This window comes from Microtus ochrogaster, chromosome 15 (assembly GCF_000317375.1).
Source record: "Microtus ochrogaster isolate Prairie Vole_2 chromosome 15, MicOch1.0, whole genome shotgun sequence".
In the NCBI taxonomy this organism is placed as follows: Eukaryota; Metazoa; Chordata; class Mammalia; order Rodentia; family Cricetidae; genus Microtus; species Microtus ochrogaster.
The window spans coordinates 21,447,713-21,470,071 of NC_022017.1; the positions used below are offsets into that span (position 1 = coordinate 21,447,713).

The 22,359-nt window shown below is 39.6% G+C and overlaps 1 protein-coding gene across 1 annotated transcript in view; it reads left to right on the forward strand.

Moving 5' to 3' along the window:
- The window catches only part of Syt10 (synaptotagmin 10), a 60,315-nt gene that overhangs the window by 20,520 nt on the left and 17,436 nt on the right, over positions 1–22,359 (forward strand). The window contains exon 3 of the mRNA XM_005354327.3: positions 10,408–10,975. Coding sequence (XP_005354384.1) covers positions 10,408–10,975 — 568 coding nt within the window. The remainder of the gene's footprint in view (positions 1–10,407; positions 10,976–22,359) is intronic.

Genomic DNA, 22,359 nt, shown 5'->3' on the forward strand with positions numbered 1-22,359 from the left:
CATCCCTCATCCCTCATCTTCATCCCTCATCCCTCATCCTTCATCTTCATCCCTCATCCCTCATCTTCATCCCTCATCCCTCCTCCCTCATCTTCATCCCTCCTCCCTCATCTTCATCCCTCCTCCCTCATCTTCATCCCTCCTCCCACATCCCTCATCTTCATCCCTCATCTTCATCATGTTGTACGATCTCTTTATACCAAGAAGAGGAGATTGTACAGCTCATTATGCCATCACCCCGGACATGACATGGAGATTACTTTTTAATAAATCAAATTGTCCAGCTCAAATGCCAATTGTGCCTGACATGGCAAAATCAAAGCTGCATGCATATGCATGCACACGTGTCCAAAACAAACTTAGGTTTAATTTTTCTCATTTCCGCATCTTATTAGTTCAGACAAGAGATGACATCATGTGTTTTCAAGGTTCAGTTATCCCTTTCTCTTTTGAAGTAACATTCTGACAAGCCTAGAAATTAACATTGCTGGACATTGGGAAATTTTCTCATCTCCATTTTCAAATGCTGAAAAGTTTTTCAATTTCTCATCCCCATCTTCAAATCCCTAGACGTTTGACTCCTCCAGCTATTGGACAAACTACTCAGATTCACTTGTGTGTTTCTTTGTCACCAACATTCTCGTTTACCCCTCCTGATTGGCCCCACACTCACACTAAACACATGTTTACTTCCGGATGAAATAAATGTGCTCTGTCCTCTGCCCACTCCAAGACTCTGAGACTCTCTAAAGAGATTTACATCCTGTGAAACCGACTTCAAAGTAAGCAGGTTATAAATGTCACCTGTGTGGTGGAAAAGGCGAACTTCAGAGCACAGAGGGAATATTTCCAACTGAGCCATAAAGAAGTGTCACTAAGATGAGAGGCAAATAGGAATCCAGAAATCTCCCATGGAGACGTAAGAGTGCATTGCTGATAGAAACACATGAAGTCAGAGAACACAACGTGCAGCTAAGAGTGATTTGGTAGCATCACAGTATATGAGGCCTTAAAATCATGGCTGAGATGTTCAAAGGCTGTCATTGCCAATATATGTTCCGTAGAAGTCTCCTCTTTCCAACTCGACAGCTGTTTATGGGAAAGACTGTAAGGGATGACGTGTCTTTTGAAACTAAGGTAGTCAATTTAAAAAGAAACATGAGTCCTGTATCAGACTTACTTAGGTGATATGTTAGTGATCATCTGTTTCGTCCAAGCTTTCAGAAACTTGAAACTACAAGATTTTACAATCTGACTTTACCTAAATTCTGAACGTTTCTACGTGGATAGCTCTGTGCATTTTCCTGATACATATTCGCTTCTATTCTGCTTTTCATAGTAGAGACTGCGCTACAGAAACTCTGCATGATGTAGTGAATTTCAAAGTCAATGAATGAGTTCCATCTCCTTTCCTTGTCCATCGAAATGGATCATGTTGCTTTCCATTTAAATTATCTTTTATTTACTCTAAAATCCCTACTGAAACTATATCTGAGTCTACTTTTATTCCAAGACATATGTTGTTATCTCTGCTATTTAAAATTAAAGTTATAAGCTGGTATAGTATCTTATTCTTGAGCTTGTAGAACCAAAGACTAAATTCTCAAGCTACAAAGACATGTGACCTACTTTTATACCCGCCTACCGTCCAGCACAGTATAGGCAGGTGCACAGCAATTGTCAAAGGGTGTTTTTGATTGATTGATTGATCATTACTTCATTTCAGTTTATTTTGCCAGGTATCAGGTGGTAAGGCGGCACTGTGCTCAAATAGAAGGAGGTTAATGGTGCCATGTTCACAGATGAGTATAAAAACCAATTTTCTGTTCATTCATTAATGTGTAAAGATTAAATGAATAGTCATGGGTTCATCACTGTTCATGGTTTCTAAGGACCCATCGAAATGATGAGAAAACAGGAGAGATCTAATCAAACATGAACAAAAGCAAGGAAATGTGGTATAAGATAAATGCTGACTCCATGTTCTGATGGAATTAGCTATGACTGATTATAAAACAATTTGTAAAATGATCATGTACAATTTTACAAAGAATAATTCAATGTACCTTGTTAAACGGAAAGTGAAAAATTATGTAAAACTGTGAGTACTGTGTAATTTTATTTACTGTAAGGTTTTTTATATAAATTAAATTTCTTTCAAAAGAGAACAAAAAACTGAAATTACTCATTCCAGGTCATTGTTAGGAATAGAAAACAAGATATAATAATAACAAAAGGGAGCATTTGAAAAAGATGTAGCTAGGAGATCAAGAAGCAATTTTTGCCCAGAAAATAGTTGAGACTAAGGTCAACTTCTTTGAGCTGAAAGTTCGTGAGGCAGGTGGTCATGATTCAGTGCATAAGCTGTCTTGTAAAGGGGGTGTACTTGGTGTGTGCACCTACTGCTTTTCTCAAGTGGGTTACCTCCTTCAATCAAGGCTGTACCTTGAACCAGAAAACAACCAGAAAAAAATCTATTTTAGTTTTCTGGTGCTAATAAATAATATTTTTCTGTAGAAGCACTAATTTTATGTTCACTGGATGCTTCTTTATAGTTTGTTAAGTCCTAGAACATTTTATGGTATTTGTCACAAGAACACCAGCATAAATCATTTATATAAACAGTCATTTGTATGGCCCCATCCTGCTTTTAATTGAAAATATAGAAAGATGAATAGTAATTTTTGACATTATGAACACCACAGTCTATTAAAATACTGAAGAATTTGGCAGACGGGAAAGAAAATATGTAATTCCAATAGACCAGGGACTCTGTACTAAAGGACAGGGAGGGCAGATAGGTGGCAGATATGCAGAGGTCACTTCAGCTCAGGTGTACGACTGTTCTTCAGAACCTAGCTCAGCTCAGCCAATAGCTGGGCTCAGGGTGGCCAAAAGAGGTTACTTTATAAGGCAAAGCCTAAACTGGAGCACTGAGTACAGAAATTTAAGGCCAAAATATTTTCATCCAGAATACTTCTGAAGGTTCTAGAAACAATATAAAGTGAGTCTAAGATTTGTTATATTAATCATGTTGTTGATAATTTTTTAAAGATTACTTTTAAAGATTACTTTTGAGTTTTTAATGTAATTGCATCATTTGCCCCTTCCTCCCACCAAACCTTCCTATATGCTCTACTTGCTCTTTTAAATTCAAGGGCTCTTTTTCGTTAATTGTTGTTTTATATGGATATGTATACTTACATGTGCATATGTATACCTATAAACACCATCTGCTCAGTTTATGTCAAGTTTCATGTTGTCAGGGATGACTGTTTGTTGTAGAATAAGCAGTTGGTGTGCTTTTCCCTGGGAACGACTATTTCTCTTGCTCTCAACCCTCGTTAGCTGTCTGTTCTTTGTGTAGGGTTGAGGCCTTCTGGGCTTCCCTCATCCACATTGGCATGTCTATTGTTATTCTTGTTCTGCTCATGATTGCACAGTCATGTTAGGGAGACTTTCTGGGTGTAGCTTATGACATTTCTAGGAGATACAGTCTCACAGCAAACTCCTTGATCTTATTTTTTTTTTCTCCATTCTTCCACAGTGTTCCCTGAGCCTTAGGTGCAGGAGTGTTTTATAGATGTACCGTTAGCCTCTTCATCAATGCATTTTGTTTGGTTGTGATTTTCTATAATGGTCTCCCTCTATTGCAAGGAGAATTCCCTTGATGAGGGCTGAGGGTAAGACCTATTCCTATCTCTTGGTATAAGGACAAATATTTACAAATTAGTTTAATGATTTTGCAGGCTTACTAATGTAGTTGTAGGATCTCTAAGATTTATTACTTCCCTAGTCCTGCATAGTTGGCTAAGTTTTCAGTACTAGGCATGGTTTTCCACTTATTGAGAGCGTCTTAAGTCTTGGATAACAGTTGATCACCTCCAAGGTGGCACTAAGACGCCTTTAGAGTTATCATGCTATCCATTGTTATGGTTTATAAGCACCGTAGCTGGGTAGGTCTACCAGTTGCTTCGCTCCTTTGGAAGCTTGCGTGGCAACTTCTGGTACCATAAAAGCTAGTCCTCAGGGTGTGGACTTTCAGGACTTATCCATCTCAAAGCTTCTGGGCCCTGCATCTAAAGCGCATGAATTCTTCATCAATAAGGACTTCCATTGCAGGGGAACAATCAAAGGCAATAACAATAGCCTATAGCATTTAGGGAGTCATATGAACTATGCTCACTCAAAAGAGGGCTTCTCATGATTGGTGTTGAGGTTTTTGTTAAATTGTCTTTGGTTCTTGGAAGGAACATTGTCAGCCAGGAGAGAAAAATTTAAAGTATGATACACTGACTTACTTACATTTATAAGTGTTTTTTTATGTATGTCATAACTGTATTATTGTTTATGACTTTTTCAGACATCCTTACTCTGCTTTTCCATCCTCAATCTTCTGATTTATCTCCTTCATCCTCCCTAAATAGAGTTGCACCCATTCCCCCTTTTCCCCTTTCAGATCACTGGTACTCTGGTAGTTTCCCCACCCTGGAAATGGTCCCTTTTTATCCTTTTTATTTTCCTGGGTTTTGTAGTTATTCCAGGATGTGTACTCACATCTGAAGATCTGGAGTTCGGAGCCTCAGAAGAACATGCCATGCTTGTCTTCCTGGGAACTGGGTTAACTCCCTCAATATGGTCTTTTCTAGCCCCATTCCTCTACCAGCAAATTCCATGATTTCATTCTCTGTGTAGCTGAATAGAATTTCTGAATGTTCATGTACCACATTTTCATTATCCATTTGCGTGCTGAAGGACATTTCGATTGTTTCAATTTCCTAGGTATTGTGACTAGAAAGAACATCAACAAACAAGAAGGTAAGTATCTGTGGAGGAGACTGTCTAATCCTTTCTGTATTTGCTAACAAGTAGTGAAAGCTGGCTCATATAGTAGATTTATTTTTAGGTTTGTTTTTTTTTTTAAGAGAGACATACATGGATCTAATATACATGGGAAGTAGAAAAAGACAAGATCTCCTGAGTAAATTAGAAGCATAGGGATAGAGAGGGTAGAAGCGGAGGGGAGAAGAAGGGGGGGAACAGAGAAAAATACATAGCTCAATAAAAAACAATTTAAAAAATAGAGCTGAGACAATAATGGCTCATATAATTTTTTAAAAAAATAATCAAACCTACCATGCAAAACTAAATGCAAAGGAACTGCTTCTATTTGTATGATCTGGATATGGACGAATGAAATCTAATGGTTTCCAGAGCCTGGAGCAGCTTCCAATCCCCCAATGGTGAATGAGGGTCATTTTCATCACCCCATCCAACACCCTCGTCTCCTCCAGTATGTGTTGATCTTTGTCATTCTGACTGGGATGAAATTAATCTCAAAGTTGTTTTGATTTTCATTTCCCTAGTTGGTAGGGAAGATAAACTTGTTTTATATATATATATTAGTTGTTGTTCTTCCTTTTTATTTTTTTTTTATTGAAAAAATTTCCACCTCCTCCCCGCCTCCCATTTCCCTCCCCCTCCCCCTACTCCTCTCCCCCTCTCCCTGCTCCTCTTTTGAGAACTTTCTGTTCAGGTACCAGGCCTGTTTTCTGAATGAGTCATTTGTTTTAGGACTTTTGCTTTTCTTAGCTATTTGTGTATTCTGGATATTAATACTCTGCCAGATGTGTAACTAATGAAGTTTTTCTCTCATTTGGTGTACTTCCTCTTCACCTGGTTGGTTTTATTTTAGCTATGCAGAAACTTTTTAGTTTTATGAAGTCCCACTGTTACTTTTTGGCCTTACTTCTTAGGCAAATGGAGTCCTCTTCATAATGTCCTTTCCTGTGCCTGTATCCTATAGTGCACTGTCTCTGTTTTCTTCCAGCAGTTTTAAAATTTCAGGTTTGACAGTTAAGTGTTTGATCCATTTGTGGCTAGTTTTTGTGCAAGTTGATAGTGTGGGTCTAATTTCATTCTTCTATATGTCGGCATCCAGTTTTCCTAGAACTGTTTGTTGAAGATGCTTTCCTTCCTTCATCTTATGTTTTCGGGTTCTTTGTCAAATATTAAGTGGCTGAGGTTGTCTGTACTCAAGTTTGGGTTTTCAGTTCCGTTCCATTGGTCTATGTGTCTATTGTTGTACCAGTAACATATTGTTTTTTTTTTTGTTTTTGTTTTTTTGTTTTGTTTTGTTTTCTTGTTTTTCGAGACAGGGTTTCTCTGTGGTTTCGGAGGTCTCAAACTCACAGAGATCCGCCTGCCTCTGCCTCCCAAGTGCTGGGATTAAAGGCGTGCGCCACCACCGCCGGCTAACATATTGTTTTTTACTATGGTCCTGTGATTTATTGTGTCTTTTGATGGGGGAGTGGAGACCATTTATATGTAAAATTATTATTGAAGTGTATATGAGTTCATTGCAATCATCATATTTTTGATTTTTGGTGTTACTGCTTGTATTCTCAGTTTAATTAATCTCAGATTAATGATTTATGTGAGAGGGTCCAGGCTTTTTGGGTGGTGCAACTCCTGGGACAGTGGTCCTGGCTTGTATAAGAAAGCCAACTGAACAAGTCATAAGAAGCAAGACAATAAGCAGCATTTCTCAATGGCTTCTGCTTCCATTCTTGCCTCCAGGTTCCTGCCTTGAATTTCTGCCCTGGATTCCATCAGTAATAGACTGTCCCTGAGAAGTACACGATGAAATAAACCCTTTCCTCTTCATGTTATTATTGGTTATTATTTTACCACAGTAGTGGACACTCTCCCTAAGACAACAACCAATGCCTTAATCTCATACTAGATCTTCCCTTGTTGCTGAGTTTTATTCTCCTTTATAAGATTTTAAAATGCTCCTCTCTGACTCAGCATCATCACTTCTCTTTAGTTGATGATAGGTCTTCAATTTCAAAAGATCATGGAAAGTAGAAAACATTGATCAGAAGTATACTCAAGTTGGAGCTGTGGAATAGTTTCCAGTTAACGGTGAAACAGATTCTAACTATTTGCATGATAGTGACTAAGATAGAAGACATCCACTGTAGGGAAGTAGATCATTAAACTTAGAGATCAAACTTGGGAAAAAAAACAGGTGTATGGTGGCAATCAGAACAAGTGGTCAAAGTGATATGGAACCAGGAGACTAAAATTTCAAGGGGATGACTTGAGTAGCAAGACACAGCAATAACAGGTGATTATAATACTTAGCTAACAAATCAGCGAGTTTTATTTCTGAACTGCATAAATGTGGTAATGGGGGGCAAGACCTATGGAGCATTCCAGACCAAGATGCAGTGGAATAAGGGATGTAGAAAAAGCATCAGCAACCACATGAGACGGCTAGGATGGGTTTCCAACAAACCAGAAAGTGCACAAAACCATTCCTACCCTCAGTGTTTTCTGCAGTTAGCCTGTCTATATCAGACACCTGAGAACCAGCTGCAGTCCCTCACGGTCCAGCGCTTCTCCCAGAGAGCCTGCGTGGGCCTCTGGAAGCTGGAAGGGTCAGAGGTGCAGGGGTTCACATTTTCATTGTTTGAACATTTGCTCCTCACTGTCATTCCGAAAGAGCAAAGGGGGAAGAGGGAGCAGCTGTGTGTTGTCAATGGCGATGGTTCAGCACTGTCGCAACGGGAGCGCTTTTCTTAGCCTACTAGCTGAAGTGACAGGGAATGTGCGCCATTTACCCTGTAATTAGGACACTGCTACTGAACAAAGGGGATGCTACAGTTTTCACTCCATTGAAAGGAGCCCTGTAGAAGTGAGTCCCATTTGTAGCTTTACAGCCACACACAGCACACTCAGAGGCACGAAGAAGAAATTTCTTAGTTTGGAGAGGACAGAGGATTAAATTATTACCTTTGAAAGTCTTTGGAATTATGAAATAAGCTGATGACATTCCATAATTACCTCCTTTCAGGTTCTGTTCGTACAAATCAAAATTGCTGGACAAGTGAAAGTGATTTTAATAGAAACATTGTTGTTTAGTGAACCTTCTCAAGAAGCTAAGGGCTGCCCCATTACGTAGTGATTAACACCCAAGACTTTGTTTGCAAATTGGATCGTGATGGGCCACTTTAATGGTTCATAACAACAATGGAGCCTATGGGAACGTTTTTCCTGCTGTTTCATAAATTCTCTCTGGCCTTACTCTGAATATAATCCAGGCTTATGATCTTTTATTTTGTGATAAGTTTAGGGTCCATATTCAGTACATGGAGTGTCTAATGAATTATAATAATGGGATAGGTCTAAGGAGACAGATTGCTTCAAGGTTTGCAGTCAAGTCTTAGTAAAGACTTTCATATACATGTTTATATGCTCAATTACAGAAACTGAAGTACTGAGTCTTAAAGTAACTATAGTTTTAATTAATAGCTCATTTTTATCTGACCTAAGATTCCTTGTTTATTTCTTTGCATGAAAATAATTTTTCCTCAAAAAACAAAAGTAATAATAATAATTTTTAAATTATGATCAAATTTTAATGTGGTCAATATTATTATATAATAGCAAATTGTTACATATTTATATTACTGTTTTCAATATATATATTGGATATATAGACATATTACAAAGTATACTTTAATAATATACTTAACAGAATTTTTTACACCATGGAATCATTATACTTTGTCTTACAAATTCAGCATCCTTTAGCATTTTAGTTTTAGATAGCTATTTAAAGAAATGATGGAAAAACTCTAAAATTATACTTTAAGTTATTTCAACCAAGTAAGCTTTGAAATTTAGTATATTTAAGTATGTTACATATAATGTTTAACTGAAAAAAGTTGTATCAAGCACATATAAGATTTTTAAGCATTTTATGGTTGCTTAATACAACACATTATTTAGTGCTATTAGTGACTATAAGAGAGGAAATTATAAGGAGAAAACAATGAATTTGCTTGAGTTTGGGGGAGGGTTGTTAGGACAACTGCTCTGAAATCCTAGAGATTCAGAGACATTGGGGGAGAATCTTATGTAGCAGGGATTTATCTGAGGAACTATCTGGCTCAAACAGGAATTATAGCCCAAACCTGTAATATTTGCTAGATAGATTGAAGAGAGAAAAGAACAAAGACCTGGAATGAAGCCTGCGGGAGGCTCGCGGACTGGCATAGCTCACGCTAGATGGAAATCACAGAGGGTGTCTAAGGAAATGGATCTCAATCCCAGTGATACAGACTTGACACTCAGGAGAGCAGGATGTGTAATAGCTGGAATTTTTATTTAGTTTTTAAACCATGTTTTCTCACCAGGCGGTGGTGGTGGTACACACCTTTAATTCCCAACACTCAGGGGGCAGAGGCAGGCAGATCTCTGTGAGTTCAAGGCCAGCCTGGTCTACAGAACAATAAACAACAATGAAACAAACCAAAGAAAAACCCTTTCTCATTTTACTTAACTATCCCAGTTCCCACTCCTTCCCCTCCTCCTGCTCCCCCTACATTTCCCCTCACCCCATCTCCTCCTGCTCCCCCTACATTTCCCCTCACCCCACCTCCTCCTGCTCCCCCTACATTTCCCCTCACCTCACCCCCTATCCACTCCTTAAAGATGATAAAGCTTCCCATAGGCAGTCAACAAAATCCAGCAGATTGCTTTGAGGCAGGACCAAACACCACCCCCCCCCCCATATCTAGGCTGAGCAAGGTATCCCTCCAAAGAGAATGGGCTCCAAAAAGCCAGTTCAAGCACTAGGGAAAAATTCTGGTCCCCCTGCCAGTGACCCCACAGTCTGCCCCAGCCACATCATCTGTCACCCACATTCAGAGGGACCAGTTTGGAATTTTTTAAGACTTATTTTTATATCATTAAAATTGTTCACTCTTTTTTTGTCCTTAAAGTTTTGAAGCCCACTCCAAGTTAAACAAGGGAAATACACTCACTTGGGTTGTCACAACTCTATTGATTTTAAAAACTAGTATTCATCTAGTTATCTTAAATATGAAACATGATTGGTGTGTAAGAATATGTTTTTATAGAATTTTATTTTAGTGGCGGAGTTACTAAAACATAAAATTCAAATATCCAGATGCAAAGAAGACCAAGTGAACAGGGTGAACAGCTGTCTTCAGTGTGGATGTGAGCAATGGGTGAAGAAGACATGTAATGTTTGTGGAGTAGAACTCCATTGAGAATCCTGTTTCTGCACAATGATGTTTAATGAGGTGTTTATGAGTGGAAAAAAAACACAACCTCTTCTAAAATGCGCAACTGTGTGTTTCAACTGTTTATCACATTTTAGACTTTTTCTTTGACTGCTGTCACTCTGGCTTTTCACATCACCGTGAGGGTGGGACAGTGTGGACACAGACATAGGTTCAATAATCCTGCGTGGGGACAGTAACATTCTTTCCTGATCCTGGCTGGTAGGGAGGGTGTGTATGGCACTTGGTAACTACTATCAGAAGTGACTAACCAAAGCGATTTTGTGTATGTGTGTCTGTATGTTTACAGCCACAATTCCTTCAGGAGACACCTACCAAGGCAAATGAACGTCTCCAGTGTTGACTTTAGCATGGGCGCCGAACCTGTCTTACAAAGAGGAGAGACGAGGACGAGCATTGGGAGGATCAAACCAGAGCTCTATAAGCAGAAATCGGTTGACTCCGAGGGCAACAGAAAAGATGATGTCAAAACCTGTGGGAAACTTAACTTCACGCTTCAGTATGATTATGAAAACGAACTCCTAGTCGTTAATATTGTCAAAGCTTTAGAGCTCCCACCTAAAGATTTTACAGGCACTTCTGATCCTTACGTGAAGATCTATCTTCTTCCAGACAGGAAAAAGAAATTTCAGACGCGCGTCCACAGGAAGACGCTAAACCCCCTGTTTGATGAGATATTTCAGTTTCCAGTGGCCTATGATCAGCTAAGCAACCGGAAACTACACTTTAGCATATATGATTTTGACAGATTTTCCAGGCACGACATGATTGGGGAAGTGATTCTTGATAACTTATTTGAAGTCTCTGATCTCTCCCGGGAAGCCGCAGTGTGGAAAGACATCCACTGTGCTACCACGGTAAGCAATAAATCCGCCAACTTCTCTTCGGCTTCTGGTGATATTTAAGACCAGTTGTTGCCCGTATTATTAGATTAAACTCAAAAAAGCTGTAGAACGTAAACCACAGGTTCCTGCAAAGGTGCTGTTTGATTACATAGCAATGCAACTTGGGCACCTAATACAGCATAGGAAACATTTGCAGGGATAAAGGCAAGGCAGCTTTTATACATGACTCCAAACTGAAAGACTTTTCTATTACAAAATACTTATGTATAACCTGTTCCCCATACCAGTTTCGCCATGAGTGATGCTGGAATTCATTATTTGAAGTGGTTTAGTTTCACAGGTAAAACCTGGGATGTACACTGATAGAACATGGTTTGACCTCAAACAGTCCATGACTTTAGAAGCTTCCATGGAATGCACATGGTTATAGTACATGGGTAGCTAAAGAATCAAGAGATGATTCTCAATACTAAAATTATGTGTTGTGATATGTATTTTTCAATTGCAAAATGATATCAACTATAATATTGAGATTTTTAAAAGCAGCAACAACAATAGAAATAAAGTAATCAACAATGCTACCAATTAGGTAAATGTTTTGGGTATTATTTTCCTGTTTCTGCTCTGAATACATTAAAATAATTGTGAATACACGGAGTTTTTATTTTCGCACTGATTTTGTTCCATGCTAATTTGTTTCAGTGCATGATCTTTATCATTGAAAATTTTAAACTGTGTGTGTGTCTGTGTGTGTGTGTGTGTGTGTGTACAGTGATGTGTGGTTACATTTACCATGGCACACACAGAAGACAGAGGACCAGTCTGTGGAGTTGGTCCCTTTCAACATTTCCATGGGTTTCCACAGGTTGAATTCAGATTCCCAGGCTCGCACTGCAAGTGCTTTGACCTGCTGAACGATTATTGTTGGATACATGATGCATGATATCTAAATATGCTATCCATTTATGTAACCATTTTCTTGTTACACCCTCCAATGAAGCATCAATTTTGTTTTTAAAAAGTGTGTTTTTTCATCTCACTTTTATAAGTCCATGTGTCTGACAGAATTATAGATGAGGAATTGGAAAATTGCTCTCAGGTTAGATTATTAACTTGTTTTGATTCACTAATTCTCAAGTTGGACCGTTTTTTTTGCCATCAGATTGTCTTCATTCATTTATCGCTTTTTCTTAACATTCATTTTCTAACTCAGCATTTGCCAAGTATTATGTAAAAGAGTAGACCTTGACTTGTAAAAAAGTAAAAGGAATAGCTTGTTCCTGGGGCCAGTCATTCGGAGTTCTGAATGCTCCCACTGACCTTCCAATTGAATATAAATAAATACATTTTATCATCTACTATTAAATTTCTTTGAGTACCAAAGTTTTCTTAAATGGATTTTCTTATTTCTGAGGCTGCATTCTTCATTTTACCTTCCGCTGTACTAGATCTGTCACCGGACCAGAATGAGGCTATTTTTTTAAATTTTGCTCTTAATGAATTTTCTTCTAAACTCTGAGATGATATATTCACTGATACAATTTTCAAAATGATCAAATTTCAATTTCCTTTTAAGTGTAAATGTGTGGTGAAAGGTTAGTGACTTGGCTCTTTGTCTCATTGCTCACCGGGTGGACCAGTAGGCAATATTACAGGCAGGGGCTGCGGGTTAGCAAAAACTCTTCCCTCCTGCTTGTTTGTATAAGCCATGGAAATTGGAACTCATCCTGACAGGAGAGAAAATTGAAGCAGAGATAAAGTTCAGTTGACTGGGTGTTTGCTTTCTAAGCACGACGCCCAAAATTGCATTTCCAGCATCTTATAACTGTGCGTGGTGGCACACACCTATCATCCCAGCACTGAGAAATGAAGGCCAGAGGATGGCGAGTTCAAGGTCATCCTTCCCTACTTAGAGACCCTGCCTCACAAAACAGGAAAGCAAGCAAACAACACCAGAACCCAGAAAATCCAAGTTCATTAGATGCTTCAGAGGAGAAGCCATCTAGAATACAGCTAGTGTTGTCAATGTCATTTAAACTGTGTTAGATGAGGTTGCCCTGGAAATGCTTCCAGCATGGCCTGGTCCTTGCCCATCCTCCCATCCCAGAGCCTCTGTAGATGTTTTCATTGCTGCAATCCACCCTACTTTTCCTCAGAGTATTTGTCACTCTCCCTTAGAAATTAGATACATTGGAAAGAATTAGGTAGTATTTTTTAAATCATTGTTCTATTATTTAAAACCCCTCAAATCCTTAAGATGCTTTAAGATGATAAAGACCTGTATTTTAATTCTGTGTTGTCCCTTAATTAATTGTGTGACATTTTGAAAGGTCAAGATACTTGTTCAGAATCAGCTGTAAGAACCTTGGGAGACAGCACTTATCTTCATCACTAGTGTCCCCATGACTAGCCAAGTGCCTGGTGTTTGAGAGTGTTCTCACTAAATGTGAGCATGATGGATGAACAAATCTTTAAAGATTGATAGGGTGTTTGATACAGCTGAAATCAGAGCTTGGGAAATGTGAGAGGAAAATAAGAAATTCATAATGATAATAATAATAAGTCAAACTATTAGGGACCTGTGTGTGTGTCACAATATGAAGTTTGGACTTTATATTTTAAGATCTCTGTAAGACCACAGCAGATCTCTTTGAGGGTTTTAGCAGAATCAGGTATTGCTGGAGTTGTTGAAGCCTGAGACTGGATAGCCCCAGGAAGCCATATCGGGCCAGTAATTCTTAGTAAGCCAACTAAGCAAAGAGGTAGTAGTAAAAAGCAGTAAAAGCAGATTCAAGATGACCACGCTGGGGAAAGGGATAAAAAAGATTCCGTGACATCACCCTTCCTCCTCCCCTCCCTTTGCCAAGTCCGTCTTCAGGGTTCTGACACAAGGGTAGATTGTAAACGGAAGGAAGAGAGATGATCATAACTAAGCAGTCTTGGTTCTGCTCAGCATTGACCCAATCTGTCTTCCCTGACTGGCAATCTTAAAAGTTCTTGGTAACAACATCTCCTTTCAGGACACAAGGTCCCTCTCTCTGGAAGGCACCAGGATTTCCCTTTGCCCGTCGTGAGATTGCTTGGAGAGAAATCTCAAATGCCTGGGTGCCTTGTTTCAATAGTCCAAATTGTCTCTTTAGAATGTCCTTATTTCTTCCAGGCATCCGGATTATACAAGAACAATGTAAATAACACTGTACATCCGTTAACCTTCATGGCTTTCCTCACTAATCTCCACTTAAATGAATTTATATGCTGACTGGTTTTAGGATTATTGCCTCCCTCATCAGACACATTTTGTAGCAATTAAAGTTTTGTGATCACGTTTTCTTCTCTCGAATTTGAGCTATTAAATCCAATGATCCTTTGTGGGCTTCTCTGGCTCTCCACCAGCTATAGCAAAGAAGCCTGAAACTGTTGTTCTGACATTATTTTATTATTTTAATATATTTATTTTATGGGCGTGGGTTTTTTGCCTGAATGTGTGTCTATGCACTGTGTGTGAGTGTGTACCTGGTATAGGGAGTCAGAATAGGGTGTGAAATCTTTTGACACTGGAGTTACAGGTACTTGTGGACTACTGTGTGGATGCTGGGAATTGAACCCTGGTCCTCTGGAAGAGCAACCACTTCTTTTATCTGCTGAGCCATATCTCCAGCCACAGGTTGAGACATTCTTGAACATGCTCCAACTAGATATCCTCCATGGGCCTCATTTTTACTAGTCCTAGTAGTTATAAACATTGAGTTGGAAGACGAATTATTTCACCTTATTGAACACTTTCATTTTAAACCAAGGACAGAGAGGCCAAGTAAGGGTGGGTTGATTGCTCAAGATTAAATTCCATGAGTTGTGTCAAGAAAAACATAATAAGAATTTTATAGTTCTTTGAACCCTGTACACCGTTCTGATTTTCACTAAAAATACATTTCCTTGGAGGTGGACAAAGGGCTAGTGATTTGATGAAGGAGCTCACTTGATCTACTTAGTAGCACATCTTGCTTTTAGCAGTAGACTACAGAAAAAAAAAACCATCTGTTTTCTTACCCTCAAGGAAATGTGGAAGGCAGGCTACATTTAGGGTGCTAAGTTGATGTGATGACTGCTGTAACCATAGCAACCAGTGGCTTTCTGAAGTTTTTTTTTTTTTCAATACGTCTTCATTAGTGCACTTCCCAATATATCCTTGAATTCAGAGGAGACTTTTCCTCAGCCAACACCTCCATCCCTATTTCATTTAATTTCCCTCTTCCCTCTCTTCTCCTAATCTAGGTCACAAAATATAAAGATGGATTGCAAATAATATTGCTGTCGTTATTGTGTTCCATGTATCTGTTTACATAAAGTGCTTGCTTGGCCTTGTAAGGTAAAAGTTATTCCCATTTTACTTGCAACTAAACCCAGTTTAAGAAGGTCAAGTTTTTTGCTTTATGGTTGGGAATTAATACATGGAAGATGTACAGTTTTTGTTGATGTCTGTGTGCATATCCACACGTGTGTAGATGGATATGCATGCATGTTAGCACGCATGTAAAGGTCAGAGTTTGAAGCAGGTGTCTTCCTCAATTATTCTTTATCATGTTTTTGAGATATTGTTACTCACTAGAGCCAGAGACCATCTGACCAGTGAGCTCGAGATGACTATGTCTTTACTTCCCTAAAACTGGGGTTTCCAGGTGTGCACTGCCCCACCAAGCTTCTGTATGGGTGTTTTAGGTGCTGGGGATTGAAAACAGGTCCTCATTCCTTGATGGTAGGCACTATTGTGATTGGCCCATCTCATGAGTCCTGAAGATGTACAGTTTCATCTCCATCATTTCTGACTAAGAACCCAAATTCTTTCCACTTTGCCAAACTCCTGCTTTTCTGGTCCACTAATATCTGGTTTCTGGCTTTCTTTTAAGCCATCAGCTGTCTATCCTAATCCTCATTGAATATCACAATATCTCTTTTTCCCGTGTGTACTTCTCATTTCTGTTTTTGAGTACTTATCACAATACTTAAATATATATTATACTTTTTCTTCATTGTGACATCTCAGCTCTTTAATTCATTAAACCCATATAAAATGATGTTACAGCCAAGACAAAGAAATCAAGAGCACAAATCCCTCCATCAGCTTTGTTGTCATCTTCCTTCGTGGTCTTCATTTACCAACCATCTACTTAGAGTATTGTCACAGTGAACACTTAACTGAGCTAGTGTGTACATGGGTAAATGGGCTAAAGATACTTCTTGGAAGAGAAGTTGTAGAATGCCAAGTATTAGGCTTTCCGATAGATCTTCAAATAGTTATTTTCCCAGAGATACAAGAGTTCCTGAAGGACTAAGAAGGAGAACTTTTACACGGATACTGCAGAGAGTAATATAACCATGAGTGAATTTTCAGGAGCCCCTCAGAAGGCAGCCTCGTTTTAATCACATTAGAGAAAAGACACTCCACACATAATCTTTCTTACCTCCATTGTGGAGAAGCAATACAATTTCCCCTTAATAACCTGGATCAATCGCCCATTCTAATAGTTATTCCCTTATTAGTCTGTTGGTTTAGTAGCATTGTCCTTTTCACAGAGGAAGGGTTCCAATGTAGTCAACCTACCACCAGTCACTAAGTGGTCACCCTGGGGAATGTACCATATTAGAATCTCAGAGTTGGTCTCTGCTGTTGGCCTATCTAGAACTCAGCTAAGACCCAAGAGCTGTCTCTTAAATGGAGAATGTAAATGACAGTAGGGCTTTGCTCCAGAACCCCGAGGATCTCCTCTGATTCACATTTAGGGACCTGCCAAAAGTTCAGATAGCATCCCTATATCTGCCACTGACACCTCAAGTACCATCTGCCTACTGGATCATATGGTCCGAGGGGTTGAGCAGTCCGCACAGCAGCGGGAACTTTTGAAGAGCCTTCTTCTGTTTAAGGCCCCTTTCAAAGCTAGCAGCGTTCTCAGTCACTTCGTACATGAGGCAGAGTAACACACTCAAATGAGGAATGTCATTTGATGCGGCAACTGCAGTTGGAGTCACTACTTGATTAATGATTTGATTGTCAGCTGTCATTCTCCATAATTCATCTGTCCTTCAGCACTGGCCAAATAGGAGGGTTAAAGGGAGATGTGATGGGAACCACCACCCCTGCATATTTCAAGTCCTTGATGGTTGTGCTAATTTCTGTAATTCCTCCTGGGATGTGGTGTTATCTTTGATTCACTATTTTCCCTGATAGAGGCAAGTCCAGTGGCTTTCATTTGGCCTTTTCAACCATAATAGCCCTAATTCCACAAATCAGGGGATCAGTGTGGGAATTCTGCCAACTTGTAATTATATGTTACCCAATTACACATTCTGAAACTGGAGAAATAGCTACAGGGTGATTTTAAGGAATCACTGGACCTACTGTGACTTGGACTTCAGCCAAAGCAATATTAATCACCTGACTTCCATAAGCCCCTACTTTAACTGGATGGTGTCAATGTGTCTTTGAGTCTCCAGGAATCAGTCTCAATTCTGAACCAGTATCCAATAGATTCCAGAATGTCTGAATGGATGAAAAGACTTCTATTTCAACAATGACTGTCTTCCAATGGAAAGGCCAAGAATCCAATAGTTGTTCAGTCCATAAGGATGGATGTTTCAGGTGGTCTTCAGACTCCCAAAGAAGGCTCTAATACCAATGAAGAAATGAACTTATCAGAGAGAGTGAGGGCAAGCAGGCAAAGAGAAAGAGTGTCCACCTTCCATGTCTTTATATAGACTGCCACCAGAGGTGTGACCCTGATTTAAGGTGAACTTTCCTACCTCAAAAGATACAGATTTAGGGTGGGTCCTCCCACTTCAAGTAATTCAATTAATAAAAATCCCTCACAGGTATATCCAGCTGCTTGAATTTTAGTTAATTCCAGATGAGTCAAGTTGATAACCAAGAATAGCTATCACACTACTTATTCTTTGACAGTTTCATACATATATACACTGTGTTTTGATCATATCTTCCTCCAAGGACCCTCTTCTACTCCAGAACAGTTCCCCTTCCCCACTGACCCCCCCTTCCCTTTCCAACTATTGGGGTCCTTTCCATCTCCTTTTTCTTTTTGTTTTTCTCTTATATTTAAGATAGATTTTTTTCCTCACATAGTATATCCTAATCTAAAAAAATCTTAAGGCCAGGCGGTGGTGGCGCACGCCTTTAATCCCAGCACTAGGAAGGCAGAGGCAGGAGGATCTCTGGGAGTTCGAGGCCAGCCTGGTCCACAAGAGCTAGTTCCAGGACAGGAACCAAAAGCTACGGAGAAACCCTGTCTTGAAAAATTAAAAAAAAAAATCTTAAGAATTTTTTTTAGCACCTCAAGATGGCTCTGCAGCAAGAAGGATGATGCAGATGTTCCATTTAGGACTGGCCACGTTACACTCAGTTATCCTCTGCATGTTGACCAGTTGTGGGTCTTCGTGGTAACCCCTGTCTACTACAATAAGAAGTGTATCTGATGAGAGGCAAGAGCTCCACTAATCTATGCCCTAAGGACAAGTAGAGAGACTCTAGAAGTCACAAAATATTAGTAGTAGGTTCTGCCCTTGGGACTGTGACCTCGTCAACCAGGGATTGTGGTACCAGTCATGAATTGCCTCGTGTGGAACAGGCGTTAAATTTAATTTTAAACATTATGCTGATTATCCCCATGACTTTATGTCACTCTGTCACCTAAGGGTGCTTGTCATTGCTGCTGCCAGTGCTCACAGCTGAATGAGACTGGTTATGACCTTTCTCCCTGGACAGCCTTCACAGCACCTTCCTGCCACACCACCCTGAACGCACCTGACCCTGTCTATTCGTTTTTCATATCATTTTAAGTACACCTTACCTCATCACCCTACATCCGCATCTGTCCAGCTCTCTTCCTGTTTGAATCTTTCCACATTCAATTTACTGTCTCCTCACTTTCATATGATCTATGTGCTCTTCCATGGGCTGCTGCCCACTTCCTTTAAGGCAAGACACTTCTAGACCTTTCATCTCTATTCTAGTGGCCTGGTTTTCAGGGAACCCCAAATTAAACACCCACAAAGAGTCGGGTCTATGATCTGAACAGACGAGAGAACACAAGCAATTTTGTTTCTGAGGGTAGCTTACCTCATTCAGTATATTTTTTGGTTTCATTTTTCTTTATAGCTGAATAAAGTTCCCAGTGTGTACATTTGCAACATTTCCATTCGTCTGGACATCTGGACTGATTCTGTTTTCTGTCTATTGTGGATAGAGGGGCAATGGACATGGATGTGCTAATATAAATATCTCTGTATTAAGATAGTCATTTGGGTATATGGCAAGGACAGACCTGCATCGTGTGGTCTTTGGAAAAACCTCCAGGATGATTTCCAAAGAGAATGGAGTAGTTTGCATTCCCACTGACAGCATATAAAGTTCTCCTGTCCTCATACCCATGACAACATTTGTTATCATCAGCGCCCTTGAATAAGATATAATCTCAAACTAGTTTTACTTTGCATTCCTCCTGATAGCAAAGAATGTCGAATCCGTTTTGAGTGTTTCCGAACCATTTGTAATTCTTCTATTGAGAACTTTCTGTTCAGTGCCAAATCCAGTTTTTCAGTCGGTTGTCTTTGAGTTTAGCTTTGTGAATGTATTGTATATTCTAGTTCCTAATCCTATGTCAGATATATAGCTAATTGGAAAAGATTCTCTCCCATTCTACTTACTCACTTAACAGTTTCCTTTGCTGTAGAGAAGCTTTTTAGTTTGAAGAGGCTTCATGTGTCAAGCATTGGTCTTATTTCCCAGGTAACTGGAATTCTGTTTAGAAAATCATTACCTATATTTATGTTGTAATCAAGGCTACCGTGAACTCACAACTAGACCCCTCAATGGGTGGAAAATGAAATGTTTTATTCAAACTGCCAGAGCTATCTCTCGGGATTCAGAGATAATAGGAAATGGTGGGGGAATTCTTGACAGTTTTAAGGGGTTATGTTGCAGCAGGAGGTAGCCGAGTTAGCTGGAACAGTCTGGGAACTAAGAGGGCACTTAGGTCTGCTGAAGGTTTTGAGTTAAAAGGGAACTAGATGCCCATGCTGGAGATAGTTAGCTGAATGGGACAGAGAGGGAAGTGATAGCTCTTTATTACAAACAGAAACCCACTTGTCAAGGTTTCTGAGGAATGCTGGTTTTCAGTAGCAATCCTTCTGTGTACCTGTGAGAGTCCAGCCTGAGCTGCGCCCAGACCGTCATTTCGGACATTGCCAGTGGCCTTGCCATTTGGGAGGTTGGGAGCCCACTTGGACCTAGCGTATATCTTGCACTCCCTGCTTTTACCTTTAACAGTTCAAAGATATCTGGACTGTATAAGATTTTTTTAAAAAATTACAGAATTAAGTTTTGTGCAGGGCAAGATAATATGTTTGTAGTTTCATTCTTCTACATGTTAATGTCCAGGTTTCTAGAACTGAAGATGGTGTCTGTTTTTAATGTATATTTTTGGATACTTTACAAAAAATATCTGGTAGTCATTATTTGTACATGTATCTGGTTCCTCTATCCTATTTTATTGATCTATGTGGGGTTTTTAGTGCTGGTGTCATGCCGTTTTTATTACTGCGAGTCTGTGCATAAAACGTAAAATCAGGTATGATAATAATACCTCACACTTGCAAATGACTGCTTTAGTTTTTCTTAGTCATTTTTGCACCCATACATATTTTAAGGTGTGTGTGTGTGTGTGTGTGTGTGTGTGTGTGTGTGTGTGTGTGTGTAGTATATCCCTGGGATCTGGATACATAGATTGCTTTTGATAGAATGACCATTTTCACTGTTTTGATTCTTCCTATCCATGAGTAAGGGAGGATTTTCCACCTCTTAGTTCCTTCCCAATTTCTTTCTTCAGTGTCTTAAAGTATTATAGAAGTTGTAGAAAGTTTTTTATCGGACTTTCTTTAGACCGCCAGTCCACAAACAATGACACAGAGATTTATTATTAATTATAAAAGCTTAGGCTTGTTTCCACTAGCTCTTAGAACTTAGCTAACCCATATTTTTAAACCTACACTCTAGCACATGGCTCCTTTACTTTCCTCATCTGACCTCGAGTACAGCTCATCTGACTTGTTTTAGGGGCTATTTTGAATGAGATTGCTTCACCAACTTCTTTTTCAATATATTTGTCATTTATATGAAGAGAGTCTACTGATTTATGTCTGTTAATTTTATATTTTTCCTTTTCTGCAAATATGTTTTTAGTTTTCAGAGCCTTTTGCTAGAATCTGTTGGGTCTCTTATGTATAAAATGTCATCTACAAAAGGGAGCACTTTGGTTTCTCTTATTTGTATCACTTTTGTTTCCTCCTTCTGTCTTGTTGTTCCAAATAAGACTTCAAGCCCTTCATTGAGTAGGAATGAAGAGGATATGTATTCTTGTCTTGTTTCTGATCTTTTTTATTTTATTTTTAAAAACTATCTTTTCTCATTCTATCTACCAAATCTAATATCTACTCCCTCTCCTCCTCCCACTCCCTCCACCTTTCCTTTATCCTATCCCCATCTCACCCCCCTTTCACCCCCATACCACCCTCTTCCCAACCACTCAGAGAGGATACGGCTTCCCATGGGAAGTCAACAAAGTCTAGCACATTGATTTAAGGCAGGACCAAGGCACTCTCCCCTATATCTAGGCTGAACAAGGTATCCATTCAAAGAGAATAGATTCCAAAAAGCCATAGCAAGCAGTAATGATAAATCCTGGTCTCACTGCCAGTGGCCCCACTGTCTGCCCCGGCCATATAACTGTCACCCCCATTCAGAGAACCTAGTTTGATCCTATGCTGGATCTCTCTCTATCAGGCCAGAGTTGGTAGGCTTCCACTAGCTCAGGTAAGCTGTTTCAGTGGGTATCCCCATCATGATCCTGACCTCTTTACTCATTCTCACTCCTCCCTCTCTTTGACTGGACTTTGGGAGCTCAGCCCAGTGCTCTACTGTGGTTCTCTGCATCTGCTTCCATCAGTTACTGGATGAAGGTTCTATGGTGACATTTAAGATAGTCATCAATCTGATTACAGGGCAAAGCTTGTTCAGACACCCTCTTCACTATTGCTTAAGGTCTTAGCTGGGGTCATCCTTGTGGATTCCTGGGAATTTCTCTAGTGCCAGATTTCTCACTAGCTCCATGACAGCTCCCTCAATCAAGATATCTCTTTCCCTGTTCTCTGTCTCTGTCCTTCCCCCATCTCAACCATCCCATTCCCTCTAGTTCTCCTCCCTCTCCCCTTCTCGTCACCTCCTAACTTTCTATTCTCTTTCTCACTCCTAGGCCCAGGGTCCCAACATTCCCAGGAGATCTTGTCTATTTCCCCTTTCCCTGGTGATCTGTGTATGTTTCTCTTAGGGTTCT